Consider the following 18,109-nt stretch of genomic DNA (forward strand, 5'->3'; position numbering starts at 1 on the left):
ACTAAACCAGAAGCTTCCTTAGTTCACTTGAAATGCACAGTAATCTATTTTTAACTTTTAGTGTTTAAAAATCTAACAAAAATGTGTTGTGGCTGTGTCAGATCCCTGATGATGAAAAAAGAAAAAAAGGATTACATTTGTCATGGTATTTTTAGATTCACTGCTTGCCCATGTTATTTATCCCCTGAAATGTCTTACAGCTGAGTTTGGGGTGGCTCAAATTATATGTCTAAGGAGAAAATACTGTATTTACTGTTTGCCATGTGAATGGGTTCTGTGAGTGGTTCTGCAGAAAAAGGATCTGGGGGTCCTGGTGGACAGAAACTTGAATGTAAGTCATCAGGGTGCTCTTCAGGTGGTTACGGTTAACTGCATACTGTTTATATCTATCGTGAAGACCATAGCTAGCAGGTGTAGAACTATTCTCCTCTACTCGGCACTTGTGAGGCACTGTCTGCAGTCCTATGTCTGGCTTTAAGGCCCCCGGTAGTAAAGAGATCTAGACTGAGGCACTGAGATGGCTATGGATCTGGAGCCCTGATGTATGTGGGAAGGAAGCTAAGGAGCTATTCAGGCTAGAGGAAAAAAAAAAAACCTAAGAGAGGATCTAACTGCTGTCTTCAAGTATCTAAAGAGGATCTGTGGAAAAGATGGAGCCAATGTAAAGTGAGATGTACAGTGAAAGGACAAAAGGTAGTGGCCCTAACTATCAGCAGGGGAAATTATGATTCGGTATACGGAAAACATTTTTGATTGAGTGGTGAAACCCAAGAGCCAGGTTGCCCAGAAAAACTCCAACCTCAGGCATATTAAAACCTCACCTAAATAAGACCCTGACCAGGACTTCGAAGTTAGATCTAATAGAACAGGAGGTTGAACCTAATGACATCGATACATTGATTACTTTCCAAAAGTGGCCTGACTGTGTGTACCCATTTGGTCTATCATTGGAAGACCAATTTTAAGTCTTCCTTGAAGGGCCACACTGTTATCCACCATAGGCACTGACCTCAAAATTGGTTACCATGTGTGTACAGAGCTGGATAACCTAGTAGAAGTCTGAAGCCTCTTCTAGGTCCAGTCAGATCACGTGCTCTGTAAGTATACACATTAGGGCTAAATTAAATTAATGTTTACATTACACAATTCAGTGGTACTTGCCATATATACCTTGATCCTTTCCTTTGAAAAACTATTCATTGTTAGATGATTTACTTCTCTCTGCAAATTAATTACTCAGTCTTTTGCTGTCTTTTCTGTTCTAGAGAAGAACGAAAGAAGATACTTGGAAATCAGAAGAACTTAGGAAACATCTTAGGGTGACTTTATTTTATTTCTACTAGTTTTGATGTTAAGTTACCTTACAGCAGTGGAATTTATTGACAGTCTAAACATAGCGGGTTGAGTGCTGATTTTACTAGCCACTCTGCCTTGTGGGATCTGTAATAGGTCTTTAAGGCTTTTTGGTACACCAGACACTTTAAATCTGCATCACTGAACACCAGCAATACAGATCTTTAACGTGTAGCTGCTAACTTCCTTGCCAGAACTGACTGTTCTGGAATCTGTCGAGTCCAAATGTGTCCAGAGGCTGGCCCACTCAACTGTTTCTAGCTACAGCAGTCATATAAGATTACTCTACAGATTTCTTGATTAGGTAAATGGAAGAAATAACATTGTTATGGTAATTACACAACACACAATGGAGTCTGATTTGCTGACCGCCCAAATCCAAGTTACAGCTCTGCTTTATATATACTTACTCGCTTTCCTACATTTATATTATGTATTGTATTTGTTATCATCATCTATCATGTTTGTCAGGTGCTTTTAAACTGCTTAATTACTTTATCTGCTGGTCAAATAGGCATTCAGGCTACAGTCAGTTACACCATTGATATTCATATTAGTTTTATGCTATGTTTTTTAAAAGCTGTTTTCCAATATGTATCTTCTTTTCTATGTCTTGTGTAGATCTTCATTAGTCCTTTGATAAACTAAAGCATCCTACTTGTTATCTATTGCCTAGCTTTCTATCAATTACATTTCAAAGCTCCCCATTATTTCAGTGCCAGTGCTACAGTATAAGTACTTTGTATTTTTTAGACATTCAGTAACATTTCCGCTGCTTCCATGTGGGCTAAAGCAAACAATTTTGAGTTGAAATGCTTTAGTTCCAACAGAAGTGGTGTGGATGGACTTTCATTTCTATGAAACAGATGGTTAAAGTTTAATTCACTTTACTCATTGACTGTAATCAAAGCAAGTTCTGTTTGTTCTGCATTGAGTAAACAGCTGAAATCGTGGATGTAGTGAAATCAGTGGGAGTTGTGCTACTTGCTTCAGGTATATATAAATCTCTTATGACTTTAGAAAAATATAAGAATAGTTGCATCCTCAAGGGATCTAGGCCAAAAACTTTCTTTCACAGTTTTTATATGCTGCTTTCTGTTCAAGTAAAAGCTAATCTTCAATTCTAAAGGCTGCAGGATGCCCAGTTATCTGTCATTATTGTTTATATCTGTAACATATTTTACAGGATAGCACAGTTTCTGTCTTCATGAGCTAACAACTTCAAGGTGCTTAGTTAATTTTTCAACCCAGCTCTAAACAAAATGCATGGTTCCACAGTAAATTTTCTTTTTTTACCAAATTCTTTTCAAATACATTGAAAATGCAGCTTATTATTTATTTCATTTAATCATTCTTTTTACAACAAGTACAAACATAATGTTAGTAATTTTGCAAAGTAAGCCTGGAAATAGATCAGCATTTTAATACAGTTTGGGAAATTAAATTAAATTTTAGCAATCCACTGCTTTTTTTTTTTTCTCATGAATATACTATATCAAAATAGATTGCTGAATTATGATAATAGATTTTTAAACTTTTTTTTATTCCAGGCATCACAACCAGATAGTCAAAATGAAGACCAAAAGCATAGAGAAAAGAAACTGCAGAAAGAGAAGTCTGTTCATGACACAGATATTCTTAAACATGAACATAAAGACAGAGGGAAGAGCAAGGAAAGAACGAGAGCGAGAGAGAGATTTAAATCTGGTGAAAGAGACAGGGATAAAATGAGAGAGAGAGAAAGGGGGAAAGAGCACCAGAGAGGAGGAGACCGAGAGAGATACAAAGATAAGCTTCAAGAGTCAAGTTTGAAGAAGGAAAGATACAGTGTACCAAAGGATAAAGACAGGGAGGGCGATAGAGAACGAGACAAAAAGCATAAAAGACATGAGATAAAGCAAGTAGATACACAAAATAATCTGAAATCATTTGAAGGGAGAGATAAAGAACATCACAGAAGAAGAGAAAGCAGGCATCATTTGGGTAAGTTGCTTTGGGTTGCTGTTGTACTTTGAAATACTTGATATTTAGATGGAAATACTCTGAAACCATACCCCATCTGTACAGAGGGGATAAAGACAGGCAGGTGTGAGTACGTACTGAAATGTGTATCTTTACAGAATCTTGTGGTAACCTAGTTTTATTTTGTTGCTTTTAAAAATTTTGATGCTCGTTTCCCTTCCTCCGAAGAGAGGGTGAATGTCACTGCTTTTGTTGGTCAGTTGGTCTGTTGACTTGAAGAGAGTAAGTGCCTTCCTGCCTAGACATTCTCTACTGAGTGATCCACTTGAATCCCCAAGTTGCAGGGTTATTGCTGAAGTTAGCAGCATGTGTCATTACTCTTACCATTACACATTTAAGAACAGAGGGATTCATTAGGAAAGAAAAAGGAGTAACCAGCTTTGGAGAGAGAATTTCAACAGAATATTAAGTTGTTTTTAGGAAGCTCTTATGTTTTAGAAAAACCCATGTCACTGAAATACTATTTTCTACTTGCTAGAGTTAATTATGTACAGAGTTTGAGTATAATAAAATTTGTTCATTAATTTATACATTTTCTAGAGGAGGAGAAAACAAGAAGTGAAGAGCGAGAAAGACGACATACAGAAAAGAAGGTAAAGGAAGGGAAAGGAATGAAGTATTTCATAATGGAATAAGATAAAATTGTAGAATAATGAAGAAACTGGATCAGACTCCAGTTCCCAAGAAGTCCAAGAGATGCATAGATAGTAAGGTCCTCAGAAGTGTACAAAACACACAACATAAAAATATATCTAAGCCATTCTATTTTAAGGACATAATTAATTCATTTTTTAAAGTAAAATTAAATTAAAATTTGCGTAGGAAATAGTACTTTATTTTTGTACAGCTATATCAAAATTTTCCATCTGCTATTTATGGCTTATTACAAGGATATTGGTAAGTATACATCCTATTTTATGTTAGATCACCTAGTAAACAAAGAATTAATTTTTTGTGTGAAGAATACATAATCCGAAGAATTTTCTGTGGCAAAGTACACAATGTCCCAGAAGAAATATCAGAATCTCAAGTGATATGATAATTTGAAACTTGCCATTGTAGGAGATTAAAAAATGGCTGGAAGATCCACATGGCAGAAAGAGATTAGGTACTTACAAATCCATCATTCTAATGGTCAAAAATGGATGTATTTGTGAAAATAAAACAGTCTTGGAGGACTTTCTAACTTTTTTATGTTATTTTTCTCTTTCCAGGATAATGATACCAAAAAGAGCATTGACAAATTTTTAGCCTACAAAGTTGAAGAAGGTGAACATGTACACAAGTTGCAGAAAGATCAAGAGTTGGATAAAGAGGGAGAAAGAAGACACAGAGAAAAAAAAGAATACTCTGTTAGGCCAGGAAAAGAGAGGCTTTCAAAAGAGAGAAGTCATAAACGTTATGAAAAGGAAGAGGAAGAAAAACATAAATCAAAGAGATCTAAAGAGGGATCTTCCCATGAAGATAGAAAAGGGCAACCAGCAGAAGCTAATGAGAGAGTAAAAAGTAGAGAAGATGAAAGAAAGAAGCGTGATCTAAAGGTTAGTTTTGTTAAGACTTTAAAACATTACCTTATAACTTACTTTAATTGTTGGTGTATCATCATTGATAAGGTGAATAAAAAAAATACTAGGATTGTACGTCAACATTTTCTGAAATTTGAGGCTAAAGTGGTAGATTAAAATACTCCATCTGCATTTAAGTATCCTAACGCAGAGCTGATTCCGTCCATAAAATTTAAACTAGAAACTTGTCTATGTGTTAGAAACGTCTTTTGTTCATAAAATTCTTCGTTGCTCTGACTTTTGAAATTTTTACTAACACTTTGAAGGGGAGATGAGATTAGGCTAGAGGTCCATTAAATGTATTGGCCTTTATAGAAAAAAATAGATTTTAATAGAAGCTATTTTTGATGTTGCCTATAAAGGGAGCATGGATATCTAACTCACAAGTAGGCACGTGAGTATAGATCCCTTATATTTATGGTTTTTGCCTCTACTTCTGAAGCCATAGTATATCTTTTATATTTCTAATACAGAGCATGATGTTATATCCTAGAGACATTTTTTACTGTTTTTTATAATACAAGTACTCATTATACAAGAATGAGAGAAGCAATAAGTAATTTGTAACTCTTAAAATCAGACAAGTTTTATGGAACATAGAACCATTCAGATGGCCTAGGGTAGTTTCTTCTGCTGCCTAAAGAGTGAAGATGTATAAGCTTCTCAAAGAAAAGTTCAGAAATATATTTTCTAGTGAAAATACTAGGCATCTTCAGTGTAGGGGCCCACCACAAATGATTCCTGTAACTGACTTTCTGCAGCAGAATTCAAAAGCCTATCAGGAGCTTGCTCAATGTTTGACTTCCTTGGAAATTTACTTAAGTAGCTGTTACAGAATATACGCACTGATGCCGATGCATCTGTCTCAGTTATGTTTCTTTTTCTGATGTTCATAAGAAAAGCACCTTTATCTTAAACAACCTATTGAATACAGTTCCAAACTTAGGCAAACCTTCATAATACAGAATTTAAGAGTCAAGTCCCTATACTGGGGATTAAAAGTGCCTGAGGATATTCTCTGTCCCTGGTTCCAACTGGTGTGAATTGTTGCAGTCCATACTGTTAAAATCTCATTCTTTGAAACAGGCTGGCCGCAGCTGACTGAGGTCAGCCCTTAGTCCCTATCAGTTTTTCAGCCACGCTTACGGGTTATTTAGGAAAGTGCTGTGGGCTCACAATTTAAGCAGTATACACTGGGCCCAGAGCATTTTTTAACCATTGTTACTAATATACTAGTGTGAAGTTATCCTATAAAAAGCTGGAATTTACTCTGGTAAAGCATTATAAGGTTTTGTTAAAAAAAGGAGAAGACTCAAGATCCCTTCTTGTTTCCTTTGTGAAATGCATTGCAGAAGGGGATGTAGCCAAACTTCACTCCCAAGTACTTAGTATTTTTGGGAGAAGCTCATATTACATGTATAGCATATATTTTATGGGTATTTATTTTCTTTGCTTACCATGTCTGTAAGGAGGAGATTATTCTGACATTAGTTCATACACAGAACTTCTTACAAGCAATGACTGATAAAAAAAAAAGTATCTGTCATTGAAATAATTCTCTAGAAACCTTTCTTACTGTTTAATATCACTACTACTAATACAGGTTCATATACATATTTCCTCCCAGCATTTCTGACACATGAATATTGTGACTTCTTTTACAGAACAGTGAACACAAAAAAGAGGAGAGGATTCAAGAAGAAATGAGCCATCAGCATGTAAGGTAAATTCAGAGATTTAAAATAAGTATATACTCTATGGTATCTACTAAGATTCAGTCATCACCAAAACAATAAGCATGAATTCTTGATCTCAAATACCTAGGGTGAATATAATTTTTTTCATAGGCCCTTTGTACAATACTATAGCAAATAAAAAAAAAAAAAAAAAAAAAAATCTGTGTTTTGCCTCTAAGAGGATTCATATAAAAATGTATGCATTTGTATTCCATTTTTTTTTTTTCCTACCCCAGGATAGCAAGAGATATTTTGCAAACTACATATATATTAATCTGGGCACTTCGTTTGGGAGACAGAAATGCTGTCTTGTACCACCTGGAAATTCACTATGCAATGACATGGACACATGTAAGGTTCATGATGAACTACATAGGACTCTTTTATATTGTTGATTTTAATTTGAATATTTCCATTTAGTTTCTACTCTGAATGGTGTCTAAAACATTAGATATATATAGCAAGTTTACTGCTGTATGTGAAAGGGAAAGGTCCAGGTCATCTTCAGTAGGATCAGTAAAATTTCAGTGTGATATGTCTAAGTTTTATTACTAGCAAATATAAAAACTTACAGAAGTTCTCCATATATTCTAGTTCTCTTTGCATTCTTTAATGCTTCAGCCATGTGAAATTCTTATACAACTTTTTGAAGTATAACTCTCTGGGTATGTTGACAGTCACAATTTTCATTCTTAAACCCTAGTTTAGCTTCCTAGCTAAATAGAAGACTTGGCATGCTGGCTTATGGGGACACTGACAGAGATAGTGAAGTCACTACTGCTATTGGCTACGTATTACTACTGTTTCTTAAGCATGGGACAGATCACTTTAGTTGTAGTGAATTTGTCATTGTGGAAGTGTAATCCTGTACGAAAGAAAAAACTGAAATATTTCAGAATGCATATGTTGGGATGCTTCCTAGCAGCAGCACTCAACTGTGTCAAGCAGTGCCGAATATACAGGTTATATTTTGAAGCTGTTGCTGATGGGGTTTTGTGGGAGAGTCATTGCTTGTGCATAGCTGGGAAAAAGGAGTTAGCCATTTCTGAATGGCAAGGAAGGCAATATGGTTTATTGGCATGTCCCAAAACCCTCGTTCAGCCTCAAGCGCTGTCAGTGTTGAATCATTCTGATTTGTTATGAGAGGATCCAGCCAAATTTTTATTTTTATTGTTGCCTTTTCTTACATTCGTCAGTCCCAACAGCAGTATATATAAACACCTCTTACTCAAGAAGTCAGAACATTCTCTTCTTGAAGTCCAATACTCTACTTATAAAATAATCAAATAGATTGTTAAGGAGCAGAGCTGGTTGTTGATTTTCTCCTGCTCTGACTCTGATTGTCCTCATAAATAAAAACCCCTGAATGAAAGACCAGGTTTGAATCTCAGTCTATGATTTATAGCTTTAGAGAACATTACACCAACCTGATCTTGATCTCCAGTTTGCTGCAGATATTAATATAACTAATAGATGTGTGGGCTTAGTAGTTTTTTTCCTCCTTACTTTTTCTTCCATTTTGATGCAATTATAGGCATTAAATTTGGACAAGGTTTCTGCAGGTTTTAGCTGATTAATCACTTGGCTGTTTTATTATAATTTCGTATCATAAATAGAGATCTATGAAATATTTCTACAAATACTTTTAGTTTATTGGAAATTTTCAACTGTCTCTTCTTTTTAGGAAAAAAGACATATTTTTTTTAAAACAAACAAAAAAACCCCCAGAAAACAAAACCGAAACAGAACTAGTGCTTTCTTCTGAGTTAACCAATAAAATTGATGTTCTCTTTTTCAATAGGACTGTAAAAGATAAAGGAAAACTCAATGAAAAAGAGGAAAGGGACACAAGACAAGAGGTAAAAATATTTGGTTTTGGAACTTAGAATATTGTGTTTTTCTTGGGATTAATAACAATTACAATATGTATTTCAATATAATGCCATTCTAAGATAAGAAAAGATTTATGTATATTGGTCTTCAGGTATCTCCTAACCTCTTTTTCTGGATACAGCATTAGAAAATAGATTGATTCTGTATAAATTTGCTAAGCATTGAAGGTAGCCATCTATTTCAGTATCTTCTGTGCTTGAAAAAATAATTCTCAATAAGTGGGAAGAGTTGAGCCATGTAATACAAATCATCTACAGATACCTAAAGTATATTATTTCTTTCTATAAACAGCTGACATAGGCAAATAATATGTAGTGTAAGCCAAGTAAAATGCAGCTAGCAATGTAATTCATATATGTCTCTTAAAACAGTTGACATAAGAAAGAGGAAAGTATTTTTATATGTTTAAATGGACAGGTGCAGAGAGAACCAAGTTTTCAGCAAGTCTGAAGTGCAAGCTCTATAGACTTGGGTTTATTTGGACCAGTCTGTGCAGATACAGCCTAACTTTACCATAAAAAGTTTTAAAATATTTTGTCACATTTTCAACCGTTAGTAACTATCCCCCAAAATCAAAATTCTGATTTGGAATGTTGTAGGATTGTGGTCCTGATATAGGAAAAAGTAGTAGTACCTAACAAAGACATCTTTTTCCATATTCTTGTGTTATGGGCAGCTGTATATCTTTCATATATCTTTCAGCCATGCATCTTTCAAAACCATACTAACTTCAGTTAAAACCTGGCTGTTTTCGTGCCAGAAAAACTTCTCTTTCAAGGATGTTTTAAGACCTCTGTTATTCTTTTCTTCTAATTTCCAATACGTTTCCATTATTCTTGCTTTAGTGCTGGCATTTAGCTCAAATACTTTTTTAGGGTTTTCTTCCCCTAATGAGCTTATAGAAAGCATATTTGTCTCTTCTCTGACTTAATTTTGCTGACCTATACAAGCCAAGTTCTTCATTCCTCTCATGATTCTAGCAGCTGTCTGTCTGTTTCAATTTGCATCAATTTTTCTTGAGTATGGGTGACCAGAGTTGAACACAGTACTGAATGTGAATTTTCATCACTGCCTTGTGTAATACTGTACATGACATAAATACTTACCTGTTCCTGAAAGAAGTAGCTTTCTGACATATTCTTAGATTTAGTCTGCACTTTAGCTCTTACCACTGTGGCCAACAGTCATCCTGGATCAACTAGTATGTTCAAACTGTTCTCTTCCTCTATTGTTTCCAACAGCTGAGGTTCCAGGTGGCAGCTGGCATTGATGCTAATCTTTAAGGCCCAGATTCAGTTCACCTTTAGGTGTGAATTGTCTGTGGTGAGGACCTAAATTTCCCTCAATTTCCTTTGTAGTTTGTGGAGAGGAATAGGCAGTTCAGTCCTTTTATATTTGGTCTCCTTTTCCATTATATTTTCTGTGTTCATCGGCAATAGGAGGCAACCTATGAGGGTGAGATTCCTACTTAAGACCTGACTCAACAGGGCTAATTAAATCAAATTCCATGGGTTTGCACTTTATGCAAATATTTCTTCATATATTTGTTACTCCAAATGCCACATTCCAGCATGACTTCCTAATCCTGCTTTGTATGGTTCTTATGAGGACAGTAAGATTTTGAGAGGACGGTAAGATTTTGACAGCTACTGACAGGTGGAGGTTTTTAGTGTGTAAAAACTGCATGTGTAACAGATGCAATGTTATAAACATCTATCTGTAATTAATAAAAATGACAGTTCTATAGGCATATTCAGAGATTATTGTAGTGGGGTAATAAAGACTATAGCCATCTTCATGGGTGTATTACTACGTGTGTCTTTGACTAAACAGAATAAGGATTTTTTAAAAATTCTATATGAATTCACTACTGTTGGGTACCTGCAACCTTGCAGGCACAACAAATTGGGGAAATTTTGCCCAGTTTTGGCCAGTTTTGCCTGGATGGCCAACCTGACTAATAGAATTTATTCTTGATCCAAAGATTGATCTGAGAAATGACAAAAAGCGGCAACCAGAAAGAACGAAGTACTGTAGTCCTAGTTCTAGGAGTCTGATGACTCTGAAAAGTAAGGTATCCATAGAAGCTGTTTACTGCTACATAATGTCCTTAATACTTTTGAAAGTACTATGTTCTGTGAAACTCTAGCTCTTGAAGAGTCGTGAAAGGATCAAAAGTGTGCCTAACTTTGCGTTTGACAACCAGCTGCTATTTTTTGGTTGTAAATGTAGAAGCAGGTAATAGGTGTGCTGTTACATTGGATAATTTTCATAAAACCTGACATTTATTTCCATTTTGAAATCTGTTGAAATCCCTTACACATGGATAATTTAGTCTATGAGTTTGAAGAGGCTATTGAAGGAAAAGGCTGACTAAAGATTGGATAGATCGGTGTGTGTTGTTTTAAGCTTTATGTTTGTTTGGGGTACATGTTGGGGTGATTAAATGCATTATTTTAATCAAGTTCAAGAAGCTAGAGAAAGGCAATTTCTTTGAAGTTATTTCAGGGATGCCATAAATCTTATGCCATGTAAATACAGTAGAGGATTCAATGTTAAGAAAATCATTTATGTATAAAAATATCTTATTTTCCTGTTGAGTCTATGTCTCTGTTTTCCTGGTTCCAACATCTGCACTATTTTATTAACAGATTGAGTCCCTCAGTGTAACTTAGGTATAGGGATAATTTTGTCTAATCCTTGAAAAAGTAGAACAGTTTCATTTTGTTGTTACATCATCATAAGAGCTACTGTATACTATTGAAATTATAGGCAACCCAGCAGTTTTTATGTCTTTCCCAGTAAAAATACTGGTGGGAAAACAGTTAGTTTTCCCAAGATAGAGTTGTGTTCTGTTTTGTCTTCCTGTGTTATTATTTCAATTAAGTCATTATCACTTGTTAATACACTTTTTTGTGTTTCTAAACTGAATTTGTCATATGTTTGCTTGAAAATGTAGAAATATCTGGGAAGAACAACAATTCATCTATCTTTATGCTAAGATTTGGCAGATAAAAATTTAATTTTTTGGTAGGATTATTTAACAGTTTCATTTATTTTTCTCATTTAGGAAATGAAAGATACATGCATCTACAATTCAGACATGGAATTTGATAACTTTTCAGCAAATTATGAAGATGATTTTGAAGTAAGTAAAAAGCATACAATTGTCCTTTTGAAGTAATTCTCAAGTATCAAAATAGTGATTAACTTTATTCACAGGAATAAAAATTACAGGATGTTACATTGTTTTTACTTACTCTTTTTTGGTGACAGTGACCTTAACTTGGCTAACAGTAGATAATAAGTAACTAAAATGTTATGTAGAAACTCTTTGCTATATATTTACTTAGTTTTCATCAGTGGTTGGGAACCAACTTTTGGTTTTGAGTTGAAGTCTTCACAAGATGCTCTTTCTGTCTTCCTGGATTTCAATTATTTAAATGATTTTCTGTGAAAAATGCTGAATTTTTAAAATAATGGGAGCAAATGATGAATTTCAGGAGGAAAAAAAACCCTCGTTTTTCATTAGAAAAATATCGTAGAAAAAAGTATTGACACACAGCAGTCCCTTCACTAATTTGTTTAATTGAACTCTCTTACTTTTAGCTCTCTTTTGTTTACTTTAAAGTTATTAAGACAGAAGAGTGTGTTGAATGTGCTTTCATTGCTAGCTGAACCAGCTACATCTTTGTTCAGCGAAGCTAGAATTCATCTCCACTTACATTAGGAGTGATGTCCACTGTTGGGCTGTTCATGTAGTAGCCCTTTGCCATTCAGTGGAGGGAAATGAAGGTCTTAAAGACTTGTTCATATCATTTGTGTTAGGTGATCATTTTAGCATGAGATGAATTGTCCATGAGCCTTATGCATGCACTTGCAGACAGATAGTGTGGTAGTTTAGTAAATTTGAGCCTGCCATTGAAGGGCAGCTTGAATTAAAACTATCAAATGCTTCATAGATATATAAAGTTGTTTATTTATGCCACTGAACACTGTCATTTTATTTCTCTAAAGAACACATAATTCACCTAAACATATAGTTATTACTTTAGGATATTTTAAAAAAAAAAAAAAAGGAATCTATTTTGGGCACTGAAGAACAACACTGTGGGATTGTTTTCTCTTGATTAAAATTACTGCACAATTAAGACATGCCTTTTTTTTTCTATCAAACAGTTATTTTAAAATGCCTTTCAGTCAGAGGATTTATAGCCATCTGTATGAGAATTTTATTTTTATTTTGACAGCATTTTATAGTTTCTTAAAAGGATGTTGAAAAATACATCTATAATCCATGTTCATTAGTTACTGAAAGTCCTGTTACTTTTAAAGGATTATGAAGATGATTTTGATAGTGATGAAGACAAAAGTGGTGAAGAAAGAGGTGCAGAAGAAAACCTAGGAGAAATTCCGTTTTCCAGAACATCAGAAATTGAAGAAATTCAAAGAGCAATTAGTGCAGAAAATGATAGAATTTGTACTTCACTGCCAAAGAAAATTGAAAATGAAAAAAAGGAACCAATCATGGGTATGTGACTAGACACTGGCCTTTTTTATTAAATGTATGAGTAGCACATACAACTTATGAGTAAACAGGCTGCTTTTTCTGGAAGTCTGGCTAAAGGCAGAAATCTGGTCCTCTGGATGAGTCACTTAGGTTTGTGGGCAAGTACTGTAACTTTCACATTGCTAACGAATGATTCAGAGGCATTAGTAATCATTTAAAATGTGAAATATAAAAATTTACAGACTGACATTTAATATGTCTTATTTTGGGTAAGAGGAGGATATGAGAGTCTGGATTTTGAAAACTGGAGGAGTGCTAGAACAGTTTGGGGCTTCCGGTGACATTAATTCGCCTTTTTCTTTTAAGCAAAGTTGAAACCACTGCTCTGGGTGCGAAGGCGAGAGAAATACAGATACTACTTAAATATATAGTTCTGTATCACTTTTAAAATGCAGGTTTTTTCTGAAATATGACTATGGAATTGTTGTCTTATATTCAGTTGATCTGATGCCTGTGAGTGCCAGATCTACTTATTTAACTAACTACAGCTTTGGTTCCCCTTTGCACTCTGCATTCATGTGAATAGCACTATAGAATCATTGTGCAAAAGAATCTTAAACAGCTTTTTACTCTAGTTTGTACAAAGTTAGTACAGTCACAGAAGAATAGCATGGAGTTTCTGTAAGTCTTTACAGGATCAATAGATTTGCAGTTAAGTAGTCATTGCAAGTCAGAATCAGTATACTGATTTGAATGTAGTATGAATTTCTTCTTGCAGAAGATTTATGCAATTATTATTATTTTTCTAATAAACAATATGGAATCAATAAAAGAATTCCATTAATGCTATAGATCTGCTGAACAGGATGGAATTCTAATACAGAATCAGATTTTTAAATTCTGAATTGTAGCACTTAGTGCTTTATTGAAAATTACACAACACTCTTTTTGATGAAGTTTTGATCTCATTTGGTTAAAATGGTTGTTGATCATTCTGGTAATGATTTTTAGAAGTTTAAAAGCATTTTACAAGTATTATCTAAAAAGGCAGTCTTCCTCTGAGGAAGTGAAACACCATTGGTCCTGACTGGGAGTTGGATATTTTAAGGTCAATTAGCTACCACCTAGCCAGGAAAGGGAATAAAATCAACATGACATCAGATATTGTAGTTGTTCCGTTAACTGTGGCTTTTAAAGCAACAGTTTTCAATGTTTTGCTTATTCATCCAAGGGCATCAGTTAAGCTTGTGTTGATGAGGTTCTCCACTAGCTGTAGTGATTAATTCTTATTTAGAGGTGTAGCATGCACATTCTGCATGAATTTGATATGATTTTTAGAATTGGTCATAGAGTGTTTTACTGTACAGGGGAACAAGGGACCTGCTAACGGCAGGAGAAGGAAAGAGGCACTTAATGGCAGGAGAAAGAGAGAGGCACTTTCTGCATCATAGTCTTCTAAAATAAAAATTACAGTGGTCAGTCATTTTGAATTGATTGGTAAAGGACCATAATAAGGGAAAAATGATGGCCCATTACTGAAGTTAAGAAGCTGATTGTGCTGATGTGCTATTGTGCTAGAACACGTTGTGTAATGTGCGAACTAGTAACTTAGTAGCTGTGTCATAATAAATCTGTTGCTTTTTAGACTTACTGCTTTACATTTTAATGCACTGTAAAGTGTGAATTATAACACTAACAATGCTTTATAATATCACAGAAAGGCAATACCCTTCTATCAGAAACTCTTTTTGTGGAATATTCATGGATTTTCAAATGGCAAACCAACGACAAAGTAGCCGAAGTATGGCTAGTAAGCAGAAGTAAGTATATTTTAAATAATCCATGCAAAATGGCAACTCACTGTGTGAGATGTAGTTTTTTTCATTGTATTTGAAATATGTGAAGTTCATAAACTTGAGGCTTTTAGAATCAAATATTATTTTGTAAGCTAACAGTAATTAGTTCTTAAGTAAATATAATTTACAGGCTTTGCTACATGTCATTTTATAACAGAAAGTTATCTATATATCAGTTTATGTGTATCATTTTATTACAGAATGAGTTGCCAGGATTGTCATTTCTTTGTGTGATTCTTCAGTCACTTATTTAGATATTGACTTAGAGGACTAAAGAGCAAGCCTTTTAGCTGCTCTCAGGGCTCTGCAGAACTGTAATTTCTCTATATGCTACATACTGTGGCCAAAATAGCATGTTCCCTTTCAGGGATAACACCAGTTGGTGTAAAAACGTGTTATTATTGATCTAGATTTGACACATCTAAGACAGCTCTGTATTAAAGAAACAAATTGATGCCTGTTTCTTGTGGAACTTGCCGGGAGCTCCAGATTTATCTGAAGCACTGTATATATTTCCAATTTTCTGTTACGTCAATTGGACGCATAAAGCAAGAATATTAAATTTTATTGATAATACTAGATTCCACTGCTTCGTGGCTGCACATCAGTGGCTAATCTTCATATAAGGGAGATTTTATTGTCTAGGCTGTCTAATTCACCTTGCTTAAATTTATATGCCCAAATTTTACATGAGTTCATTGTCTAGGCTTCCTCTCTAGACAGTGGAGATAGAGTAGCAAATTCAGGAACGCGTCTCTCTGGAGAATTGCCTTCTGAAATGTTTGTCAGTCTCTACTGATTCTATACTATGACTGATTATGACTATGTATATAAGTTTGTGTACATGCTTACAACATATAAAGCCTGTGAAGATAACTAGCATTTTCGTGGAAGGAGAAAGGGTTTGTGGAATTTAATGCTGTGATAATACATTGCTACCAGTAAATAGTCTGAAAGCATCCCATAAATGAGCTGTGGCACGTTGGAGTTATAAGTATTAATATGAGACTTATTAGTTTATTTTAAGGATTTGTCTGCATGTATCATTAAGATTTGTAACTAGGAAGCAACTTTCATGCATTTGAATTAGATCTCAGCAATCTGTGCCACAATGTTTGTGAAGAGGTGGTGTATTAGGAAATAGAATAAAAATTAAAATGTGGATAAGAAAATGCAATAGATGTCATTAAGTAGCAAAAAGGAGATGTGAAAATTGTCCCTATGCATAAAGAAGAATACAGCCTAAAATATTTGAGGAGCAATTCCAGCTCATGTTGCTCTAGTCTTTTCCCTTTTCAAAGACTATCTTACTGAGAAGAAATTGCAACTAGAATATGCATCTAGAGACTGTTTAGGTATGGAATTGCTACAGACCCATAATTGTATCTGGGTTGTATTTATATTAAGTATACTAAAAAAAATCTGAAAATGCAAGAGCGAGAAAGGGGAAAGATGACAAAAATTTTCTCATTGCCAAGAAATCTGTACAATAGCAAGAGCATGGAATTAACTTGTAAACTGATATCTGCATGTAATTCAAGCAGTTAACTCTTAAAATAAAACCTTAACAGTTTTATGACATTAAAGTAGATAGATAGTTGTGTAAATTGTGACAAAGATTAACTGTGTTTTCATTATCCACACATCCATACAAGTGAAGTGGTAGGAATCTCTTTGTGGTTGATGATAACAAGTAACATCACATAAATGTTCTTAGCATCCTGTCAGAGTAAGATACAGTATATGAAGGTAGACTTGTTTTCCAATTAAGAATCAAAATATAGTTTTATTTGGGAACAAAGATGAAAAAAGTAAGAATTGAGGTAGGGAGAAAGTAAAAGGATTGAGGGAAGCTGGATAAGGCAGTTGAGTTATTTTTTTGTCGTTCCAGAAAGGGAATTTGGGAAGGTGTAAAGATTTGGCATTTCGTAGGACAAAGAGATTCAGGTATCTCAAATACAGTCCAATGTGCTAATGCTATTCTAAACAAAAAATACAACTGGAAAAATACATAGTCTACCTCAGTCCTGAGTACTCATTTTCATACAATTTAGATTGAGTGCAATAGTCCAGTAACTGATGTTTTTTCGAGGCCTACTTTTTGGGGAAGAGGTCAGTATTCATGTCCACACGTTAGGAATCAGCAATAAATTCATTTCATATATATATTTAAAATATATTTTAGGACTGCTGCTATTTTTATTTGTTTCCCTGGAAATATAGAGAGGTACAAACTCAGGCAGTCTATTACCAATGGAGGTCATTCAAAGTACATTTGAGTAAGTCTAACAAAACCAGGATATTATAGATGATCTTTATAAAGCATGTACACATATAGGTGATGTAAGATAATCAAATGGTTTAGGAGAATTAGCCACCATCCTAACTATAGGAAGAAAGTGCCATTCATCTGTTACCTCACAGAACAGCTTTTGAATACTTAGGCAAGATGGTGGTGCTAGGCTTTGAAAGTTTGGGTTTGTTTTATAATAAAGCACATAAGTTTGCCACTTGCGACCAGTATTGCATTTTCAAATCTGATAATTATTTCAGTGTAACATTAAATGAGAATTCATAACAGTATTAAATGTACTTCTATTGATATATTTTTATCTATCAATTAGTTTTGGTACAGCTTCAATTCACATAGATAATGGATTGTTAGTTCTCTGATACTGTACAAAATCAGGTTATTTTTCTTCTGGAATACCAAACACTTGGTCTTAACCATTTTTTTGTTTCTCTTTTGCAATTCATTCTAAAGAAAACGCAGTTCAGAACTTCTGCCACTAGTTGATCTGGACTTCTCAGTTAGTTTTTCTTTACTGGATTTGCCTCCTGTAAATGAGTACGACATGTATATCAGGAATTTTGGTAAAATGAACACTAAGCAGGTGCGTAACAAATATGTAGTAATATTTAAATCCTGAAAGGGCTGATTCTTGCTGTGGAAAATAATTTTCCTTCCAAAAGAAAGTTACTAAAGCTAATAGGACAGTAATGTAATAAATTAATATTTTTCATCTCTGAACCTTAACTACTATAAAGCAGTGATATCAAAACTTTTGGGCCATACAGGCCATTCTGTGTTAGAAGAGGACTGTCTTGTGTTCCTTCCCCATATTCTAAAGGACTTTCTGCATATTTGTGGCTCACTGTCCCAGGTATGCAGGG

The 18,109-nt window shown here is 34.4% G+C and overlaps 1 protein-coding gene across 1 annotated transcript in view; it reads left to right on the forward strand.

Moving 5' to 3' along the window:
* Positions 1 to 2,903: 2,903 nt before the first annotated feature.
* Positions 2,904 to 18,109, forward strand: part of WDR60 (WD repeat domain 60) — a gene marked incomplete at its 5' end in the record, with an annotated part of 28,431 nt that continues 13,225 nt past the window's right edge. Inside the window, 10 exons of the mRNA XM_009577578.1 lie at positions 2,904 to 3,336; positions 3,916 to 3,968; positions 4,590 to 4,916; positions 6,605 to 6,663; positions 8,478 to 8,535; positions 10,554 to 10,643; positions 11,640 to 11,717; positions 12,905 to 13,100; positions 14,797 to 14,899; positions 17,700 to 17,829. Coding sequence (XP_009575873.1) covers positions 2,904 to 3,336; positions 3,916 to 3,968; positions 4,590 to 4,916; positions 6,605 to 6,663; positions 8,478 to 8,535; positions 10,554 to 10,643; positions 11,640 to 11,717; positions 12,905 to 13,100; positions 14,797 to 14,899; positions 17,700 to 17,829 — 1,527 coding nt within the window. The remainder of the gene's footprint in view (positions 3,337 to 3,915; positions 3,969 to 4,589; positions 4,917 to 6,604; positions 6,664 to 8,477; positions 8,536 to 10,553; positions 10,644 to 11,639; positions 11,718 to 12,904; positions 13,101 to 14,796; positions 14,900 to 17,699; positions 17,830 to 18,109) is intronic.

This window comes from Fulmarus glacialis, unplaced genomic scaffold (assembly GCF_000690835.1).
Source record: "Fulmarus glacialis isolate BGI_N327 unplaced genomic scaffold, ASM69083v1 scaffold24835, whole genome shotgun sequence".
NCBI lineage: Eukaryota > Metazoa > Chordata > Aves > Procellariiformes > Procellariidae > Fulmarus > Fulmarus glacialis.